This window comes from Trematomus bernacchii, unplaced genomic scaffold (genome assembly GCF_902827165.1).
Source record: "Trematomus bernacchii unplaced genomic scaffold, fTreBer1.1, whole genome shotgun sequence".
NCBI lineage: Eukaryota > Metazoa > Chordata > Actinopteri > Perciformes > Nototheniidae > Trematomus > Trematomus bernacchii.
The window spans coordinates 14463073-14485103 of NW_022987698.1; the positions used below are offsets into that span (position 1 = coordinate 14463073).

The 22031-nt window shown below is 39.5% G+C and overlaps 1 protein-coding gene across 1 annotated transcript in view; it reads left to right on the top strand.

Annotated features, from left to right (window-relative positions):
• The window catches only part of stab1 (stabilin 1), a 112667-nt gene that overhangs the window by 30067 nt on the left and 60569 nt on the right, over positions 1-22031 (top strand). Inside the window, 20 exon segments of the mRNA XM_034138739.1 lie at positions 2196-2291; positions 4056-4151; positions 6516-6557; positions 6831-6955; positions 7791-7902; positions 8600-8677; positions 9528-9629; positions 9711-9821; positions 10465-10599; positions 10999-11127; positions 14802-14855; positions 16207-16320; positions 17120-17315; positions 17828-17890; positions 17893-17922; positions 18042-18087; positions 19782-19861; positions 20020-20145; positions 21063-21136; positions 21280-21351. Coding sequence (XP_033994630.1) covers positions 2196-2291; positions 4056-4151; positions 6516-6557; positions 6831-6955; positions 7791-7902; positions 8600-8677; positions 9528-9629; positions 9711-9821; positions 10465-10599; positions 10999-11127; positions 14802-14855; positions 16207-16320; positions 17120-17315; positions 17828-17890; positions 17893-17922; positions 18042-18087; positions 19782-19861; positions 20020-20145; positions 21063-21136; positions 21280-21351 — 1881 coding nt within the window.

A 22031-nucleotide genomic window follows, 5' to 3' on the forward strand; every position in this document is an offset into this window, starting at 1 on the left:
ACCAACGCACCAGACCACTACACCACACGCCTCCCAACAAGTCATTGTACAGTTTATCAACGACGACAAGTTTTTCTTTATTTTTTTATTGAAGGCCTGTTGGATTTAATCAGCTCGCTTTGCACTGCCAGAAGCCCAGCCTGAAAGGTATTTTGTTGCTCCACCTGGCGCGCCGACACCTCCACCTGGCGCGCCGCTGAGTCAGCATGGCGCGGCATCACCATGAGCAGCTGGTCGTCCGATTCCTGGGCCTTGTGTGAATGCAGCAGCCGTTCGTCGTGCATCTCCTTGGCACGCAGGTCCTCATTCTCCTTGCTGACCATGGCACGGCGGTCCTCCATCACCATGATGGTGTCAAGGAAGCTGTCATCCCGTGCCCGCTTTCCTAAGGAGAAATAAGCAAGATACAAGATCAGTTTAATCGCCTAGTAGGTTGTCAACAGAGACAACATTGGACAGGGTGCAGACAGGGACAGTGTACAAAATGCAGGTGTAAAGTAGAAGATAAGATAGCATCAAATAGCTAACGCTCAAAGTGCCCTTATTTATTGTTTTATATTTTTTTAGAGTGCTTAATGTACGCTTGAACTTTGTCCAAAAATTATAAGTTTTCTTACCGGAAGTCATGTGACCTCTAGCCCGGATGTTTATGAGAGAGTGAAAAGGGCGCTAAAAGTGTAAACGATGTATTTTCACGGTGTTTCATAATTGTACCAAGAAGGAAATAAACGTGATTAGTGGACATCAGTTCGATGCGTAACGTTCTTTCAAGACATGAGTAGTTACAGTGTGTTTGTACGTACTTTTGCGTTTGGATGGTTGAAAAGGAGACGAGAAAGTGCTGCTGTTGTGATCCGGAGGGGAAAGCTCACTTGTTTCCAATCCAGAGAGTTGTCCTGCCTCGCCTGAAACACACAATTAGTGCCATGAGTTAGTGAAGCAAATTACAGAAAACATTACACACTTATTCACAAGTCAAAAACGTTTTCATAGCGGCCGAGAATGATGTTATTAGCCATGCTAGGCTGAACTGGCTAGCAGTGTTAGCCAGTTCTGGCTAGCATGGCTAGCTCGATCTACTGAGCAAATAAAAGTACATCTGAGACCAGTATTGTGCAGATTAAAACAGTGCAGTGCATGTAGTTTATTTTACCTTCGTAGTAGTCGTCGTTGGACAATTCACAGGCCACTGAATCCGCCGTTTCACCACAAGTGCCGGAGAATGAGGGTCTGTGCCTGTGGCCGAGCAGAGCATCCAATCGATCATACCATTTACGGGTCTTCCGGCCGTTACCACTCTTGTTATTATGGTCTTTTATTTGTTTGTAGTCCTGCTTTAGTTTCTTTATTTTGTCCCGGCATGAGTGTGCGCTGTGGAAGATTCCCATGTCGGCTAACTTTACCGAACAACGCTGATACATTTTGCAGTTGGAAACTGCCTTCAGTAGAAGCTGCTGGATCCCATCCTCCGAGTAAATCGCCAGACGTGCCGACACATCCTCATCACTCCACCGCTCCGATGATTTTCGTATTCTTATTGTTGCCATAATAACTGCTTTCACAAAAGTACTCTCGTTGGTGCGCTGGGCTAATAATGCCAGCAAATACAATGGCCGCTGCAAAAGAAAATTCAGAGTTAAACGGGGCGTGGTTTGCATTCCGCACAGCCAATCTCTCTAGCAGGGACTGAAAACGGGGTAAAAATGGTTCTGATGAACTAATTTAGTTCCTGGGGCTTTTTGGTGTGAACGCAAATATATCGTAGTTCTGATGAACTATTGTGGGAAAAGTACTCCGGTGTGAACGCGCTAACAGCCATCTTCTGTAGAAGTTTGTGGAAGTCATCTGTAGAGAACGGAGGCATTTTGCTGCTAACTAGCTTAAGCTAAATAGCATGCAGTACCAGGCTTTAGCTGTTGCTAGGCCACGCTACTGTAAGACTGAGGTTGTCGTAAAGATATTGAAATATGGCTGAAACCTTCCATCTATTTACAAAGAATAACTGTCCCAGTGATAAGTAAATGTCCAGGAGCCGCTGCTCGAAGTTTTCAGAAAAGAAAAATAGGAAAATCAGCATAAAAAAGTAAGCAGAGGCAAGAGCAAGCAGAAAAGCGTCTGCACTGTAAGAAAGGAGGAAGCACACTTTGCTGTAAGTATAGAAGACTGTCAAGAACTGTCTATTTTTCTGTCTGCAGAGTGAGTGTGTTTGTAAAACTGGTTACATGGGGAACGGCATCGAGTGTGACCTCATTAACCCGTGCCTCGAGAAAAACGGAGGCTGCCATGATTTGGTAAGGACACACGCACGCACGCACGCACGCACGCGCGCACGCACGCACGCACGCACACACACACACACACACACACACACACACACACACACACACACGCACACACGCGTTTGTGTTATATCGTGTCAGCAGTGAAAGAATTATTGCATTTATTCACCTAGAAATACAAGGGTTGGTTTTTGAATGTGGGTCATGCTAATTGTTTAACCTGTTAAGCCCGAGAGACCCCGGTATCGGGGCACTGCCGCAACATCTTGCAGGAAACAGTGTCTGAGGGCATGTTCATTTAATAAACTATGAATGTTTTATATCCATGTAACGGGAAGAAACTCATCTAACTGATCATTTTTTTTTTTTTTTCAAAAGAAAACCCACAATGCTAACACTGAGCCTCTGAATTAGCAACGAGCGAAAAATGCTAACAGATTACTGCACCGAAAATCACTCACAAAACCTTATTATTTATCTTTTCTCCACATCCATGACATCGATTCACATCGTGAGGTGACACAGAATCGATGGGTACCCTCATTATCACTGAATTATACGGATTTACGACGTTATAAACAAAAACGGACATCAAAACAGGTGACGCTAGGTAGCTAAAAATGCTAACAAGGTTACCATGGCTCTGTAGTCTCTCCAAAGTGGTCTTCAATGGTATTAAAACGATAAAAACGCTGCTGAAGTTAATCCATAGGTTAATCCAATGTGTCTGTGTCCCTTTGAAATGATTTCTGATAATCCATGATCAATAAGACGGATAATCCATGCTCCGGTGTGAACGCGCTAACAGCCATCTTACGTCTAGACGTTTCTAGATGTCAGAGCTAGAATGTAGCTTCACTCTAATGCAAAATTAAATGCGCAAAGCCCCCACCTTTTTGTTTCACAATGAGTGTGTGTGGGGGACTCCCCCTTCGATTCTATTGGCTCTAACGGTCAGAAAGAGGTGTCAACCATCAAAATCGACCAATGGGTTCCAGAGATATGAAAAAAAAAACATTTACACCCATATCACCTCAGAGGTGGAGTGTTTTTGGCTAAACCTCTCTAAAAAGGTCAAATGTCACTTGTTTTGCTCCAATCTTGATACAGGGTACTTATTATATGTTGTACTTTGGATTCCTAAAGCTTTTAGTCTACCTTACCATCATCCAAGGGTAGTTTTCACTATAAGTAAAAAAGAATTTTTGGACGGACACTATAATTTACAGTTTTCTACTATGTAAAATCTGAATTTTCTTTAAAATAAAAAACATCTATATTGATTCTGACTTTTCTACATCCAACTCACAGGTTTATCATTACTTTGAGAAAAAAGATTATTAATTTAACCCTTTTAGAAGGGAAGATATGGTCATTTGTTCTGGGAATGTCAATTTCGAGCCTGAGATCTGAAAAACAGGCTCAGGGCTTAACAGGTTAAACAGGTATGTGCCTCAACAACATATGGAATGCCAGAAACACGTTAAATCAATATCCCAAATTAGCTGTTCACAAAAATATTATTAAATACATACAGATTAGCACTGTAAAAATATTTGTTTTCTCTTCTACGAGACTTCCTCTCGATAACTGGTTAATCTTATTTTTTCACACATAAACAGCCACCTCAGCCTTGGTGCATCATCCATATTAACAAAAACAATATCTATTTATATCTTGCTAAACATCATACATGCCACATATTAATTTGTGTTCATTGTGTTATTGCTGTGTCCTCTTCCATTCCCATGCTCCCTTTCTGCTGCACACTGCCAGGCAAAGTGTGAGCTCTCTACGGGGGGAACACACACCTGTACCTGTCCTGACGGATTCGCTGGAGATGGAACCCTCTGCTACGGGACGTTACTGGACGTGAGTATTCACACTTGTATAATTATGTCCCTTTCTCTTTTCCATATATGTGACCCGCTCTATCGAAATCAGTCGGAAGTCGCAACGGCTCATTTCAAAATAAACGTGGATTTGCGTAAAAAAAATAGTTTTTCGGGGTTCGGGTGTTTTGTTTGATTTTAAATAAACAAAGTCTTGGCTTTCAGAATATGAAACTTTTATTTCCAAAATCACACGATAAATAAATGTTTGAAGCTTGTAAAGGGAAGATGACAGCTCTCACTCGCCACTCTGCTGTTCCACAGCGCTGCTTCCCCTCCCTCCGGCTGAAATTATGAATGTAAGGCGTATAGTAATCATAGATAACACGGCAGGGTCCGTTATAGTTTGTTTTCATCTGATTTCAATTAAACAAAGTCTTGGCTTTCAGAATATTAAACTTGTTTCGGCAAATTCAGATGATAAATACAACTTTGAAGCTTGTAACGGCATAATTACAAGCGGAGAACGGAGTAACTTGACGTCACAGCAGGCATAACAACAGCCGGTATAACAACAGCCGGTGTTTCTCGAGTGTTTTCCCCGGGAAACAAACAATACACAGAAACGCAAAATTACACAAACACACACACACACACTCGCGAGCTTCCCCCAGACCAGAGGCCTGTACTACGAAGCCGGATTTTCGCTTAGCCGGCTGACTTCAGGGAAAACTCGGGCTTTCCGGTCCTACGACGCTGGTTCTCTTTTTAGCGGGCTAGATCTCCATGGTAACTTATGCTGAGCGGCTAACCTCCTCGGGAGGAGGTTAGGTTGCAGGCTAAGAGATCAACTCAGTGAAAGCACCGCCTGTTGACCAATCAGAGCTCCGTGTGCGGAGTTTAAAGCTATCAAGTCATATTACAGGATAGAGGAAATACAGAAAAACTGCCGTTGCAGGAAAGACGGCCGGCAAAAATCAACTGACTGTGTGAACGTGAAAATTAATAGAATATCCCCTCCCATCTTCAGAGCAATCTGACTATTATAACATTAGCGTTAAGAAAGCTCACTTAAATATCTGCCACAACATAAGTAACTGGATCAGAGTAACATTAAGTACAGTCCGCGGCACTGTGAGTGCAGACGTCGATGTGTCCCATTATCATTCATATCACATCATAATGTATCATATATTTCCTTATCTGAGTCAGCTTCTTGAGCCGTATCTGGACGTGCAACACTCACAGTGTCACATACTGTATGCAGAAGTATTATTTTAAGCAACACATTAAGTTGACGAAACACTCGAGTCAAATGTAATTAAAGTCAGATCCACTCGTGTCTTGGACGGGGCAGCAGTGATATCATAAACCTGTTAATGTACGCATTCAAACGCTTTTTCTTTTACCAGCTGTATTCACCTTGCAGGTGCAGCTATGTGGCTTTTATCCTGGATAAAGTGTTTAAGTCATGGATGTTTAAAGTTTAACTTCTTCATATTTGACTAATATTAAAGTTCACTTTTCATTCAGGAAGTATGACGCTGCGCTGTCAGTACGCTTGTCCATGTTTGAGATTGGTCGAATGCTCCAAATACCACCCCTTTCATGTGAACGCGCACCTAACTATATAGGACACGGCTGGCTTGAGCGATCCACTTGATAACCAGCGTCGTAGGACAGCTTAGCGAGAGCGCGTATGTTTTGGATTGGGCCAACCGGCTAACTCAAACATATCCAGGTTAGGTTGAACCAGCCTCAGTAATCCAAACGAAAATATCTTCCCTCCGGACTATTTTGATAATTTGCTCCGCTAATAATCAATCAGATCGATGGATTCCAGAGAAGAGGAAACTTTGAAGGCCTTTTTCTCAAAATGATGACTCGGTGACAGTCATTATATAATGTGACATATTTTGCTTAATATTTGGTGTACAAAAACAATCCTGATATCATTAGAAAGCTAGGAATCTCCTCTTTCCAACAGTGTATACAACTCAAAATGTGTCTTCGGGTCAATGCGACTGATTTCGATGGAGCAGGTCACATATACACACATACTCATTTCCTTTTATTTATCAAATCAAATCAAATCAAGTTTTATTTATAAAGCACATTTAAAAGCGATTTTTGGTCGAGCCAAAGTGCTGTACATGTAATAAAAACACATTACTACATTTCATTATTGTCTATTAGTTTGCAATCATTATTAAATTAATATTATAGTTTGTGTATTTATTTTTCTCTTTCTATAAAATTGTAATTTATTTAATTTCACCCCCTCTGTCACCCACTTTCAAAACTCTCACTATACTAAAGTCACTGGTTGCCCAAATAATACTTTTAAAAAAAAAAGGGGAAGATTGAAGCTGCTACCAAAATAACTCTGTTTTTGTGTTTGTAGGAGCTGGAAATGAACCCATTGCTGATGCATTTCATACAACTGGTGTGTGTGAGCTCTTTAGTTCCTCACTTGTTCAAGTTTCTGTTTTAGAAATAACTACATTTAACATGCTTGGTGATTATACTAGTTAACTCATAAAGTAATGCAGTGTTGTCTCAATTTACATGTAGAAACAACCTGCTGACTTGGTAAAGAAATTAGCCAAAACCATAAAACCTAGGCTGTACGCTCTTTCTGTCAACGTAGATGTAGCTGAAAAGATAAAATCCAAAGATAACACAATGTGTATTTTTGTGTGTGTGTGTGTGTTATTAGAGGCACGGGGACCTCACTGAGGACCTGAGTGGGAACCTCACACTGTTGATTCCGGTCAGAGGAGCTATGGTTAACATGACTACAGCTTTCTGGACCAGTCGACACCACCTGCCTCTCTTCATACGGTCAGTCGCTTCACACACTGATCACATACTTGTAGCAGATACCCCTTTCCCACCGAAGCGGTTCCAGGACCAGTTTGGAGAACCGAAAACGTCAGGATTAATAAACCTGAGCAAAAATAGTTCATGCAAGTACGGGGAAGAGAATAAAGCTGTAACAAGCAGTAGCGCTGAGCAAAGTGACTAGAAGGCGACCACGCACTTAAAAACACACATACTGTATATAAAGTCAGGCAATACTCACCAGGCATAGTGTGATGCTGCTTAATTTTACCTTACTTTAAATGACCACCCGTTCACTTTTATTGACATTCAAGAGCAGCACACTGCTTCAGCGGCATACGTTTTCCTGTCGTTATTATAGCAGCTATCGGGTGGAATCAATGTATGGCCTAAAATCACTATACATTTTTTTTGATTATATGTAACCATGTCAGTGTCAACCACATTAGGTTTACTTTACCTGCTCCGTGTCTTGAGTGTGTGAAGGGTTAATGTTGCATGCCCTTTGGTCTCGCTTTTGATAAAATAGAAATCGGGAAATTAGCTGAATTCTTGCCATACAGTAAAGGTGTGATGTCCAGTAAAAAGACTCTGTGCTCGATGGTAGATTGTTGTGGGGCTGTACATATTTCTCGAACTCCAATCTTACCTAGCAATGTAACGGCTGTATAGAACAGACACAATGAGCCTGTCGATTGGTTCCCTAAAAGCCTCACTTTACAATGCAATTATGTATCTTCCTTCACAATAAAAGCCTTAGACATTAACATTGCATCATTGCTTACTAGAGCATTTTGCTAAGAGTCACCTCAACAATCTTTTTTCTCTCTTGCAGGAGCCACATCCTACTTGGGATTTACTCTCTAGAGGATCTGGAAAAAAGGGTTGGCAGCAGGCTTCCCACCATGAATCCCCCCACCTACTGGGAGATCAGCAACAGCACCGGGGTAAGAATGTGTTTCTGCACGATCTGAATACAAGCCCCCCAGAATGGTCCCTAGAATGAGGCAAAAGAATGCACCATAATAAACAGAAAGAGACAAAGGGAGACTGGTTGAAGGGATGTAGGATGGGAGGGATGAAGGGAGTGATGGATGAGGGATGTAGGGAGGTAGGGATGAATGAATGAATATGGGACAAGGGGAGGGTGGGTCATGAGATCTGAGACAAACGAGGCCGGATGTATTGACCAGCATAAGTAACTTAGCAATGATTAGAGGTTTCGTTGAGGTGTGGCCATGCTCCTGAACCTAAGTTAAGAAATTAACTTCATCAATAATATAAACAGACATCCAAATAAGGCTGTTCTATATGTAATGTAAAATAAACAGAATGAAACACAGTTATCCTCAGGTGAATTGCAGGCTTAATACATATTTTACATTCTTGGTACTTCATTATTTATCATGTTATATCTGACCTGAGATGATCTCATATAAATGCCTCTTTATAGCTCCGCTTCAATCACAGAGACTCGAGTGTACATGTTGTCATGAAAACCGCCTCAGCAGATCAGACATTAATAACACGCAATTTGAACGTTTCTGGTACTGTGTGACACATTTTAAGACTAGTTGAGAGTTAAATAGAAACACACATGTTTACACAATATTTGTATTCAACTGTTGCTGTTTTGTCTTCCAGGTGATTCGCATTGGAAATGCCTCCATCCGCACGCCCAACTTGCCTGCAATCAATGGCTACATCCACATCATAGACCATGTGAGAGTCTGGAGAGCTAGCAAGCAGAGTAGTGCAAAATACCAGAACACTTCCATTAGGAGAAACGTGCAGCAGTTTAGAAAAGATGCAAATAAAGAAACGATAAACGAAACGCTGCAAATACATAACTCAGCAAGAAGCTTAAAACACAACCAAAACGGGGGCACATCTTATCATTGTGTAGTACATACTGATTGCACAATGTAGCTATGGAATAACGACACCATCGCCTTTCGAATTTGTTCCCTAAAAGTTTCACTTTCAATATGCAATTACAGTATGTGCCATCAGCTACGGTCTCCTGGGGAGATGAAGGCTTTATCTACAGCTCAAAGCTGCTGAAAAAAATGCAGCGTGTCCTGTGTCCAATTAAAGTTGCAAGCGCTTGCACCAAAAGTCGTAATAGTCCCAAGATCACCTCATATGCTACATTGCGTATATGCGACTTTAATACGCATGATTTGCTGTGGTTGTGTTGGTGGCACCGATAGAGGGACTGCCTGCACACATGGCAAGATGAGAGGATAGGGACCCCGTGTTTGGTGGCAGAAGAGCTTTGGACTGTGATACCAGCATTGAGAATAAATAACAATAAAATATATTTTAATATACTGCTTGCTTTTTCCCTGATGGTCTGAATAAGTTGCAAAAGTGTCTTAGTAGGCTCTCATGAAAAAAGAGGGTGATCGGGTTGTCTTTGGCACAGTAGCGCCAACAGTAACTCTTAGAAATAAATAGTTAAAGACGATCTTTTGAGGGTATAATATCAGTGCTTTCATTTCTTTCAAAAATATCCAATGAACTAAAACATTATTTTGATTTATTTGAATGTTTGTTTGTTTGTGTTCAGATTCTGGCTCCCAGTCTCTCAGACCTTCCCCCCGAGCCGCCCACCCTGATGGCATTCCTGAACTCCTCCTCAAACTTCACTCTATTCAGACAGTACGCTCTGGTAAGGAATTGTAAAATGTAACCTTATTTTTTTGTTTTTTAGTCTGTTTTAATATTTATGTTTGTGTGTGTTTTCTCACAGATGTACAATCTGTCACAAAAGCTGCATAGTTGTTGCCAGCAGTTCACCCTCCTGCTGCCCACAGACGATGCCATCAGGCAGCACCTCAGCGCGACTAACTCCTCGCTCATGGTAGGTCCAGATATTACAAACCTCCATTATGGTCAAAATAACACCAAAATGAGCTACAGCATAAATATCCTAACAGCTACACTTGGCCTGAGCTCCTCTTGAGGAAAACTTTGAAACCAAAAGGGAGAAATATATATTTTTGATTTATTGATAGTGAACACTACAGTATCTCCTCATCTGAATACATACTGTCAACGGGTTCAACTTGATTTTTGCGTTGTAGATTAGCTAGCTGCTAGCTGCAGCCAGGTTACCAGAGATACAGTATACAGTATGAACACATAGATTAATCCTCTTTCTCATATGAAAATCTAAAAACAAAAAATGTGTTATGACCGTATATTTCGCGCAGTTTGTTTGGAAACAAATGCAGTGTTTCTTGTGTCGTTTATAGCTCTGTGATGACAAAAATCGGTCCAACATTGGCACTATAATACCACTTGTAAAAGCTAATATTTACAATAAGATAAGATAACACTTTGTTAATCCCTGTTAGGAAGTTTAGGTGTCAGAGCAGCTGCAGCAATAAGTTCACACAAGGATAATAAGAATAACATGTAAAAATGTAAGCAGCAGATAGGTGGGATTCTTCTTTAACTCGTCTTTTCTGTCTGTCTTTTTGTGTATCTCTGTATTTGTCCAGGAATCTGATGTGTTTCAGTACCATGTGGTTTTCCATGACCTGCTCTTCCCTCACCATCTGTCTGACGGTATATTAAAAAGTACCATGCTGGGAGACGAATACCAGGTCCAGTTCCACTTAGACAAGAACAACCAGGTAACAAAAGCTGGAACAGAACAAGCATTACAGTCATGGGATCAACCTTCCAGCTTTCTCACACCAGAGTGTCAAAAACTAACAGTATTAAGAACACAGTGCTGCTTTTACATTCAGATTTGAGCTTGATTTACATCCAAGCAGCTAAAGAATGCTGTTAATTTCTATGAAAATCCAACCATCCATCATACTCAAATGTTTTTTCTGCAAATGAATTTCTGCAAGACTGATAGATACATGGAAAGAAGGAAATCAATCTAAAAACTGATTTCATGATACAATTATAATTACAAGTATTTATAATTCATAGTTTATTTGCTTATTAATGCAAACATACTGTACATTTATGTTCTTGTACATCTTTAGTTAACTATCCGACATTTGTTTCTTGTCTTCCAGACAGTTGTGAACGATGTTCCTCTTGATGGAACGTTCACTGAGACGCAGTTTGGCCTCATCCTAGTCCTCCCTCAGGTCCTCAAAGTCAGTCGCAACAGATGCAGCAAGCAGGTCTACATTCAGATCCGTGTAAGCCAGAGGGAGTGAAGGATGAATGGAAAGGTGGATGAATGAATAAATGAATAGAAAAGAGTATGGAATGATAGACAGAATGATGGATTTAGGATGGATTAATAAACGGATGGGTGGGTGGTTAAAAGTTATTTTGAAGCAAAGTGAAAAAGAGCTGGGTGAAGGTGACTAAAGGTCAGAGGTTGAGGTTATTATCAAAAAGTTGCTGCCAATCACAGAGAAGTAAGGGGCCAAGGCTACACTCTGGCCCAATTCCAAACCACCCCCCAAAACCCTACCCCTACACACTAGCCGTCCGTTCGCGCGGAGGGTCCGCCACATTAAGTGCTGTTCCAAACCAACGAGTGTGGAGGGGGAGTGGGTTATCAAGCCCTCCAACAGCGAGTCTGCATCGGTCCTGCCTTCACCTGCTGCTCTACCTGACAGGACTCAATGCTGTGTGTGTCCGTCATGAAACACGCTGTTTACAAACAGTTCTGTGGAAACATTCACTGATAAACTGCACAACAAGAGCTATTTAGTATCTTCATACAGATGTTAACAACTTCATGGTTACCTCGTATTTGTTTGAACTTAGGGTCATTTACTCATGTCTAGTCTAGAAAACTGTCAAAGTTGTGTATATTTACACAGACTTTTGCAACAACTAAGCGGCTTGTAAACATCAGATTTTAAAACAAAAATATGTTTACAAAAAATATATGCCATAAAAGATTTTTAGAGTTTATTTATATTTTTTTGAATCCAAGAGATGCTAATTTGAAACCGTTGTTACGTATTATGGCATTTCCTGTTTCTGCCGGAGAGAGGGGAGTTTGTCCCAAAGCTTGCTGCTTTATTTACACCCTCCATCGGAAAGAAGGAGGAGCCTCTTTCAGCTGAGAGTGTGACTACAGACGGAGTTCACTCCCTCACGGAGGGCGAGTGGGTAGGGTGTGGTTTGGAATTGGACCAAATAAAACACTATCAATGAGAGCAACGCCATCGTCACTTCCGTCCACTTTCCGGTGAACATAAGGCATTAGAGCGAAGTGGAAAACAATAGTTTTTTCATGCTTAAAAGCTGCTGAGTCGTATATTGCAAATCAAACAACAAATAAATCCCGAGTAACGGTTTCTTTACTTCCTCTAAGAAAAAAGGACAGTAAAATAATCCAATTCAGAATTCACAGTTTAAATGTTTGCCTGCTGCGTGCCACTGGCAAACTGACCGGACATTGATCCCCTATTGATTGAAATTAAACCAGTCGACGCAGATCATCAATCTCTAATAACATTGTTTAATGTTTGACTGTCTGACCATCGTAATTGGTTTTATTCATTTTTTGATGTGATTGTCGTAAACTTTGGAATCTGTATTTACCACCATTCAAATGACAGCGAGTGTTTTCACCCAAAAAGGGGCGTGGCCTTGGGTAGAGGGAAAGTATCCCGCATGCGTTGCTCTCATCTAGCTGCAGGAAATCACAATATTACAAAAACAGTAGGGCGCCTCAATTCTAACACTACCACTTCTCTGCAGCCAGAGGCAATTGGTGGGATTTTTGGTGTGTATTGGCGATAGAAATAGATGATACAAAATAAATGTTGTGTGTTTTTTTACATTTATTTAACAATGCAAATTAAGAAGCATGGTTAGCCAAGAGGATATTTTTCATCTTTATTCCCTGGACAGATGTTTCAAAGCCACTGTTACGGCCACAGCATGAAACCATTTGTGGCTCAGCCTCTGACACACCAAACCTGAGAGAGTTTATACCATTCTTTTATTTGTAACAAAATTCAAAGCAAGCTCAACCAAACTATGCAAGTCTTGAGAACTGGCCAATAAAAAAATTGCCTGGCAATAAAAGAATTATATTACAATTATATACAAGGTTTTGCATACGTCAGATAGTGTTTCAGTTGTAATTTAACTTTTCAGTTTCTCATAATGGTCACATCATATCATAATTGATGTGAGTGCATAAGGGTGAGTTTTGCACCCGTATATTTAAAGAAAAAAACATCAAATTACAGTTGTCAAAGAAATCTGAAAAGGGAAAACAGATGCACGGGATTGATGAGTCTCCTGCATATACAGGCAGAACTTTGATAATATAACAGTTTATAGTGTTTAACTCATTCTGCAATAAATGAAGTAAGGGAAAATGTGCAGCGAGGCTGTCATTATGGGGACTAGAACACCCGACATCAGCCTAATCCCGCTTATTACACGGCCATATACTAAACAAACTAACGATTCGACTCCCAATATTAATTGAAATGATTTTATTGACTTAAAGATTATTGTTCTCTGTTCCACGGCGTACCAACGGCTGGAACTGCGACAACAACAACTTTACGGCAGCACTGTCCAAGTGTGTTTACAGTTTCTGATCTACTAACAAGTCCTTAAACACTGCAGAGCCCATACCGTGTTCCTGTTAGTGTTTACTTCCTGTCTGGTGATTTATCTGACGTCCATCGCTCCGTCTTTTAACATATTTTCCTTTCTCTCTCTTTATCCTCCTTAGCAACGGTCATTATAGTGCTTGACAGCGGTCTGTACTACTGTAATAACAACCTGTCACATGTTCTGAATTGACCAATCAACATGGAGTATACAACTAAGCCGTGTAATTAGGGTTGCAAAATTCCGGGAATTTTCAAAGATGGAAACTTTCCATGGGAATTTATGGGAATAAACTGGGAATTTTCTAAATTGAAGGTTGGCTCTTCATAGGGAACTTAAATATAGTTGGGGAAAGTATATTTTAGCATAATCTTGACTAAAACAAACAGATGCCATTCAAGTACACTTGAATATCCATGCCATAAGCACACTGCTTACTGCATGGCTATTGAGACCACACAAAGGTTCGCAACAGGCTCACAAATGTGAGAGTGGAAAAACTGGTTGGCATTCGGGCAAACCTAAGGCTCTTTAAGCCTGACACAGAGCCATCCTCAACAAGGCTGGACAGTGACACTGAAGAGGAAGACTCAGAGTTGGATGTTGATGAGGCCCAGGAAGAGCCCATTGACTGAAAGGGTTTAGCAAAAATGCAGAGGATTGCTTGAAGGAAGATTTGCATGTTTAATGGGACTTTTTGGAGGGAGAAGGGCTCTTTTCATTTAACATTTTGAATGGGACTTTGTGGGGATTTTTGGATGGGTGGGGTTGGGGGGGATGAGTAATATTTAACTCAACATTCCTGTTTTCGTTCTTCAATGAAAAAAATAATTGTTCAATAAAATAATTAAAACTTGTTCTGTTCTACTAAAAAATGTAATCTGTTGAAAAGTCATGTTTTTTGTTTAATTTTGCATCGAATATTTCCAAAAATATTTCCAAAATTCCCCAGCTTAACTTCCCATGGAAACTTTCCGTGCAGTAGTAATCACATTATCAATTAACCACAATTACTTATATTTACAGCAAATGTATATTTATTTACTTATATTTAAAGCAGATTTACATGCATTTACTTGGAATGTCCAACTAAAACAGTTTATTTACATTTTAACATTATTGAAGCACATTTGCTCCAACTGTTTAATTTACTCTTTGACAAATGATTTAGATGGGCAGTGGATAGTCCTTTGCGTCAGTTATCCTGAGACGTTTATTGTCACGATGGATATTATTTATTCAAACCCTCTAATCCCCTCTCTCACCTTTTCTTCAGGGACGGTGCACAGACTGTGAAGGACCACCTCAATGCCCTCTCTTCAAAAAACCAGTAAGAAAGCCGTTACAGTTCACAGGGCTGAGGGGCACGATAACATGAACACCTGCTGCTGCTGCTTTATGAGGAAGCACAATGCACTTCCTCCAAATCTACTACCTCCAAAAGTTACTTCTGAGTCACGTCATATCATCGAGGGGTCGGATTTTCACTACATGATTTACATGGCAAAAATGATTTAGGATATTAGGAAGATATATTTAGAAACGGAAAAATAGTTATAATGATATTGCTTTCAATCAAATTATTCTTTAACTTAGTTTTTTTGTGTTTTTCTTTGTTTTGGCAAATTAATTATACTTAATGTAGAGTAGAGGAAGGTGGAGAGACAAAATCAACAATTATATATATAATGGTAACTGAAAAGGCAACCTGACTATAACCATATTTTTTTAATAGTTAATAGTGAATAAAATATAAGCCCGAAATGTAATTATATATTATTATTATTATTATTATTATTATTATTATTATTATTATACACATTTAATTATTTGTATTATAATAATTTACACCCGTTGCTTAGTGATTTTCAGCTTCCTTCTGGATGGAGGTTTATAGTTCCTAGGTTTTGAACAAATCCTTATTCCAGCAACTATTTCTTAGATAAACAAGTTTTATCAACATTGCACAGATGCTTAATTGTGTGTCAAAATGAATAACTTGTGTACGGTGGCCAGCAGGAGTAAAGGCGCTACAACAGCACAGCCCTAATCTGGTTTCGGCTTTTAGCGCATTTTGCAACTTTTACACTCTAAAGATTCAAATAAGGGCTATAAAAGTGTTTATACTGGGTTGATGATTTAATGTAATGTAATGTAGTTGATTTAGGTAAAAAAAATATCCGCTGATTGCAAATATTATAACACAAATGCGCCGAAACACATGCATATCAAGAAAAATCTGGACGAAACATGTGCAGCGTTTACTAAAAGCACTGCATAAACGAAACGCTGCAAATACAAAACGCTGCAAATGAAACAACGCTGCAAGAAGCTCAAAACACAACGGAAACAGGGACTGTAAAAAGGGATGCACATTGCTGGGACCAGAGCGTTGGTGACGTTCAGGGACTATAAAGTTGGCGCGTTTACACTTGACAGCCAGCCACCATACTAACTGCAAACCAAATCTACCTACAGGTACAAAATAAACCTGAACCTGAAAGCAACTTTTAAATTCTCACATTTACAGAGTGAGGGTTGGGAGGAAATTATGAGGTTTAACCATGCTGTGTTTTGCCGGTGAACTGGTATTATTTGCAACACACACTGGGGAAGAAAACATCTGTTTCTTGTGTTCTGTGACGGTTCTCATTTAGTTTTTCTAATGTACTCCACGGCAGATCAAAGAGCAGTTTCCTGTCAACATGCGACCCAACTGTAATTACAGGAAGCGATTCGGATCCAGGAGGAAGTCAGTGCGAGGCTGTGTCATCAAATGTATTCGGGAAAGCAAGGTATGCTGACACTGTAGTTTCACCTGTAGTTTGATTTGCATATTGAGTACTGGTTGTGGTTTTGGAGTCATTTTTATTAAATTCTGCAGACTTTCCCTCTTATCTGTAGTTTATTAATGAAACTACATGGTTTTGATGTGATTTGCCCAGTGATTGAGATTTCGGCTATAGAGATGTCTGCTTTTTCTTGAAAATAATATAACTAGATTTTACTCAGCTTGTGATGCCTAGAAATTAATCTGAAAAACTCAACGGCAATTTCTCTTTCCAGAAATAGGTAGTCCACATAGCTTGAAGTAGACAGTTTCATGTATAGGAACAACTTTCTTTATACCCAACTGGACCCGCCAAAAAACATGAGCCTCTATTTATAATATATTGTTTTATATTTCATTGGTTATATTTCATTTTAGATCATTTAAGTTGATTATTTTTATTTTATTAGCTTTTACACATTTGTAACAGTTTACAGTTTAATTTTCTTTATCTGTATTAAATACATTTTTTATATGTAATTTAATATTTAAATATTCATGCAGATGGTCAAAAATGTTATTTAACTGAAATTAGACACCTCTACTGTTGGTTAAATTAAATGTTTAATTTGTAAGTCTTGATGGGCAGGGTACCTTTTATGAGTAATGCAGCCTTTCCGAGAGCTGAAAACTCTTCTTCATTGGTATCATTGCTTTATTACATTTGTGCTGTTCGCCAGCACTGTTACAGTAAAAATGAATAAAAATACATTAATAAATAATAATATTAATAATAATATTAATATTGATTGTTTGTCATGCAGCATCTCTCCTGTTGCCCCGGTTACTACGGCCACGAGTGCTTCAAATGCCCGGGAGATGTTGGCAGCAGGTGCTACAATCACGGGGAGTGTCAGGACGGTAACCTTGGCAACGGGGAGTGCCGTTGCTTCGAGGGTTTCCACGGCACCGCGTGCGAGGACTGTGAGCCAGGACGATACGGAGTCAACTGCTCCTCCAGTGAGACACACAGACACACACACACACACACACACACACACACACACACACACACACACACGCACACACACGCACGCACGCACGCACACACACACACACACACACACACACACACACACACACACACACCACACACACACCACACACACACACACACACACACACTCAAAGAAGACACACACAAAGCATAAGAGATAAGAAGATAAGATAAGATACTTTATTGATCCCAATATGGGATAAAGCAGCATAAAAAGACATGGCATTGTACAATACAAATGAAAAGACAAGAAATAAACAAGAAAGTAGAAAATATACATGTTGAATTTACAAATGAACAATAACAAGATATAAACCAAGGTATTATATAGGGTTCAAGGTTCTTTATTTAGTGTGCGTGCGTGCGTGCGTGCGTGCGTGCGTGCGTGCGTGCGTGCGTGTGCGAATCCAAATATCAATCATTTGTGTGTCCAATACACCATTGACTGGTGCATTGGTGCATGTGTGTGTTACAGAATGTGTGTGTGACCATGGGAAGTGTGAGGACGGTCTGGCAGGAAGTGGAAGGTGTGTGTGTTATAAGGTTGGAAAGGAGCTTCCTGCTCTGCAGGTAAGAATAACAAGCCTGCACTCACACACACTTTGAAATTATAACCACACTCAATATTTTTCCTTACCTCTTATCACCTGAAATCTTTCTGTGTGTGTGTGTGTGTGTGTCTGTTTCAGAGATCAAGGATGATGCCTGCGGAGGAGTGTGTGACGAGAATGCCAAGTAAGTCCTACGTTGGTGTGACTATATCTGGTTTGTTTGTGTATGTGTGCAGAAAACACCTGGCTGTCTGATATTATTTACTTTTCACCACTTTATTAGAGAACTCACGCTATACAACAGAAACAATGTAACATAAAAAAAAGCTCTTTCTTTGGCTGCTGTGTGATTATTTGACTTAAGTCCACTATCTTTAAGGCAAAGTAGCTAATGTTCAGTGTCCGTAAAAAAGAAACGTGCAGATATATTAAAAAAAAAAATGCCAAAAGACATGCAAATTAAGAAACATTCACCATCTTGGCGAAACTTGCGCAGGGGTTTACTGAAAGCGCTGCATAAACGAAACGCTGCAAATAAATAACGCATCAAGAAGTGCAAAACACAACAGAAATGGGGACACTAAAAAGTGAAGCACACAGCTAGGACCGGAGCGCTTGTTGACATTTAGTGATTTTATAGTTGGCCAACAATCACTTTTGGCAGAGTTGGTCTGCTTTATAATTGTAAGCGTTTTGTTAGTATATTTGAAATGACTAGGTTAGCTATAATAGCTATCTAGCTTACAGCAGATCTACAATAATATCTGAAGGAATCATATTGTTAAAATAATCCAATACAACTTACATTTTAGGTATATTTTATAATATAACAATTTATAATCCATTCCTGAACTTCAACAAGCGCTCCGGTCCCAGCTGTGTGCATCACTTTTTGGTGTCCCTGTTTCCGTTGTGTTTTGAGCTTTTTGCAGCGTTTTTTTATTTGCTGCATTTTGTTTATGAAGTACTTTTAATCAATGCTGCGCATGTTTTGGTGAATGTTTTATAAATTATGTGCATGTGCTCTCAAGTTGGTAAAGATGTTTCCTCATTTGCGTTTGTTTTGGCGAATGTGTTTTTTTATTTGCATTGTTTTTGAAAATGCAGCGTGTTTCTCCTAATGGAAGTGCTTTGGGCCGTTTTAACGCATTTTACCTGTTGGCCTGCTCAAGGGGCTTTGACAGGCGCTTAATCTAGAGTTAGTTGCCACGTTTGCAGCAATGTCTGAGTTTACAGTCCTTTATACTTAACACTGTGGCACTCAAGCCCATTGGTTCCTACTGCATTTTTTTTTCTCCAAATGATTCACAAATATATCGTTTTATTTTAACTGTAATTTAAACAATAATCAAACAGCAAATAGTGCACTTGTTTCCTTGACTTCACTTGTACTATGTTCAGCGGATGATTTTATCCACATCTGGTGCTCTAGTGAGTATTTGTGGCAGCAAGACTGTTAACTGGGATTGAGACAAAATACTGAACCTCTTTGTATGTGTAAGGTAATGTGACCCAGTTTAGCAGTGTGGCTTACTGTATCTGTGTTTTTTTAAATAGTTTTTGGACAATAGTAAAGCTCCATGGCAGAGGCAGAAGATATATCAGGTGTTAGTGGATAATTGAATTGCTGTTTTGAGTCTCTTTTTAACAGGATTTTTTGACAACAAGGAAAATATCAGCAGACCAGATTTAGTGAAGGGATGCTTTTAATATTACATAATAAGTCCAGAGGATGTTTCAGGGACACAAACTACCAACATCTTGGACTAAAGTCTCAATTGGATACACAGCCTTCATTGACAAAAAGGAAGCTCTATGGCATAACTATAATAATAATAAATCTAAAAAATAATTATTGAAGAATGTCCTCTCCTGCAGCTGTATAACAGGACCACAGGGTACGGCTGCTGCCTGTGTGTGTGTGGCTGGATATGAAGGCAATGGAACTTACTGCAAAGGTAAAGACACACACACACACACACACACACACACACACACATACACACACACACACACACACACACACACACACACACACACACACACACACACACACGTACACACGTACACATTACAAATATCTAATGTACTTACTTACTTACTCTGTGTCTCTCAGAGCTGGAATTGTGCAGCAGGTCTAACGGTGGTTGTTCAGAGTTTGCCAGTTGCAAGAAGGCCTCTGCAGGAGAGAGGACTTGTTCCTGTAAAGAGGGTTTCACCGGAGACGGGGTCATCTGCCTGGGTATGTAGTCCGGATTGGTATGTAGGCCTGCATGATTAAGGCCAAAATTGTTGATCATTATAAAGTGGTGCAGTGATGAAGTAATCTCCACATATTAAGACCACCTTGTGAATTTGATCCCCAGAAGCTAAAAGCTATCATTAGGCTATGAATCTATATCATGGTTGAATGGCTGTGTATCACCACCACTTAGCTAAAGGCTGACTAAATTACATTTAGTAGTTTGTTTAGTCACTTGTTAGCAGATTTTATGACACATGGAAGCTTTGGACATTCATTCATAGATGGGGTATTTATTAACATATTTTGTCATAGAACAAAACATGAAAATCTCTTCAGCTTGTTTTAACCACAGACCTTATTTCAGGCATCTAATGAAAAACGCTAAAGGTTTTAGGACTCATTCCTGCACCACTCTATTGAGATTACGATTATTCATTGATTTAAGCAACCTTTATTGTACATTCATATTTTAAATAAACAACAGCAATGCTTTCACTCATATGTTGTGCTCCATTTGTGCAAATGTGTTCATTAGGGCAGCAAGATTTTGGTCAAAAACTGACATTGCACTATAAATATACATTTTTGTTGCAATAAATTCAAATATATCAAAAACACCCTGAATTTTGTGGACTCTAGTTGTTAGTTGAATGTGTCAATTTAATGTACTGTACTCTTAGAGCAAAAGGAAAAGGCTAGATACACAACTTTGTCCTTGCAATTATTGCCCTAACCTCTGACCTGAATTTCCTGACCTGGAAATGGAAATTAAATATTCCCATATATTGAGCCCCCAAAGGGTCACAGTGGGAATTGTTGTTTTTGAACTACTTTTGTATTCCCTCCCAATAAATGTTTTTCTATTTTGTAAATGTCATTTTAATATTAATTTCCAACTTGTTGTGTGTTCACAGAGATTGACGGCTGTCTGGTCAACAATGGAGGCTGCCACAAGTCAGCAGAGTGCACCAGAACAGGACCCAACATTGTAAGACAACACTGTACTGCAGTAAAATGCCAGACACATAACGACCAAACATAAAGCCATCAATTTCGGGCAGTCATTTTTAGGGTGAAAGAAGAAAGATAATTTGTTTTGCTTTTGATTATACGTCTTCTTTTTTTCTCCAGACGGCCTGTAACTGCAAGATGGGCTTTCAAGGACCCGGGAAGTTCTGTTACCCTGTCAACCCCTGCAATAATGTACGTCAGTGTCAGTGCTTATTCTTCTGCTTTATTCTGTCGTGTTTAAAGAGGACATATTATGCTTCTAATGTGATGTGTCCCCATGCTTTAATGTTCAAAAAGGTCTTTATTTTCTCATTCTGCCTATGCTGCAGCACATCTTTTCACCCTCTGTCTGAAATCATCAAATTACAGCGCTGGATGCAGGACAAACCTTGTAGCTGCAAAAACCTTTGCCCTCAATTTAGCTCGACTGAGGAATAAATTGCTCAAATCAAATAATTTACCATCGACCCTAATTGGATTTCCACATAAGAGGTTAAAACATTTCCCTTTTAGCACAGATTACACAGCTTGGTATTTACATTCATTATTTAAATCTCCTCATAGTGAGTTGCAACCCATTTAATTATTAAGCAAATATAAATGTATATTTATGTGTTGTCTACAGACAGTAATAATATAAAAAGTATACTACCAGATAATATTCAGACTGTTTGGTTATAATGGTCTTCTAAAATAGGTTTGTGCACATCATAAATACTAAAACATGCAGGCCATTGTTCCAGAGGAACAGAGAAAGGTTTTTGTAAAGCTGATGTGATTGTGAACTTTATTTTGTTTTTTGAAAGTGCAACTTAAAGGTCTTATCATGCTTTTTGGTGTTTTCCCTTCCCTGTAGTGTGTTATAAGTTTTT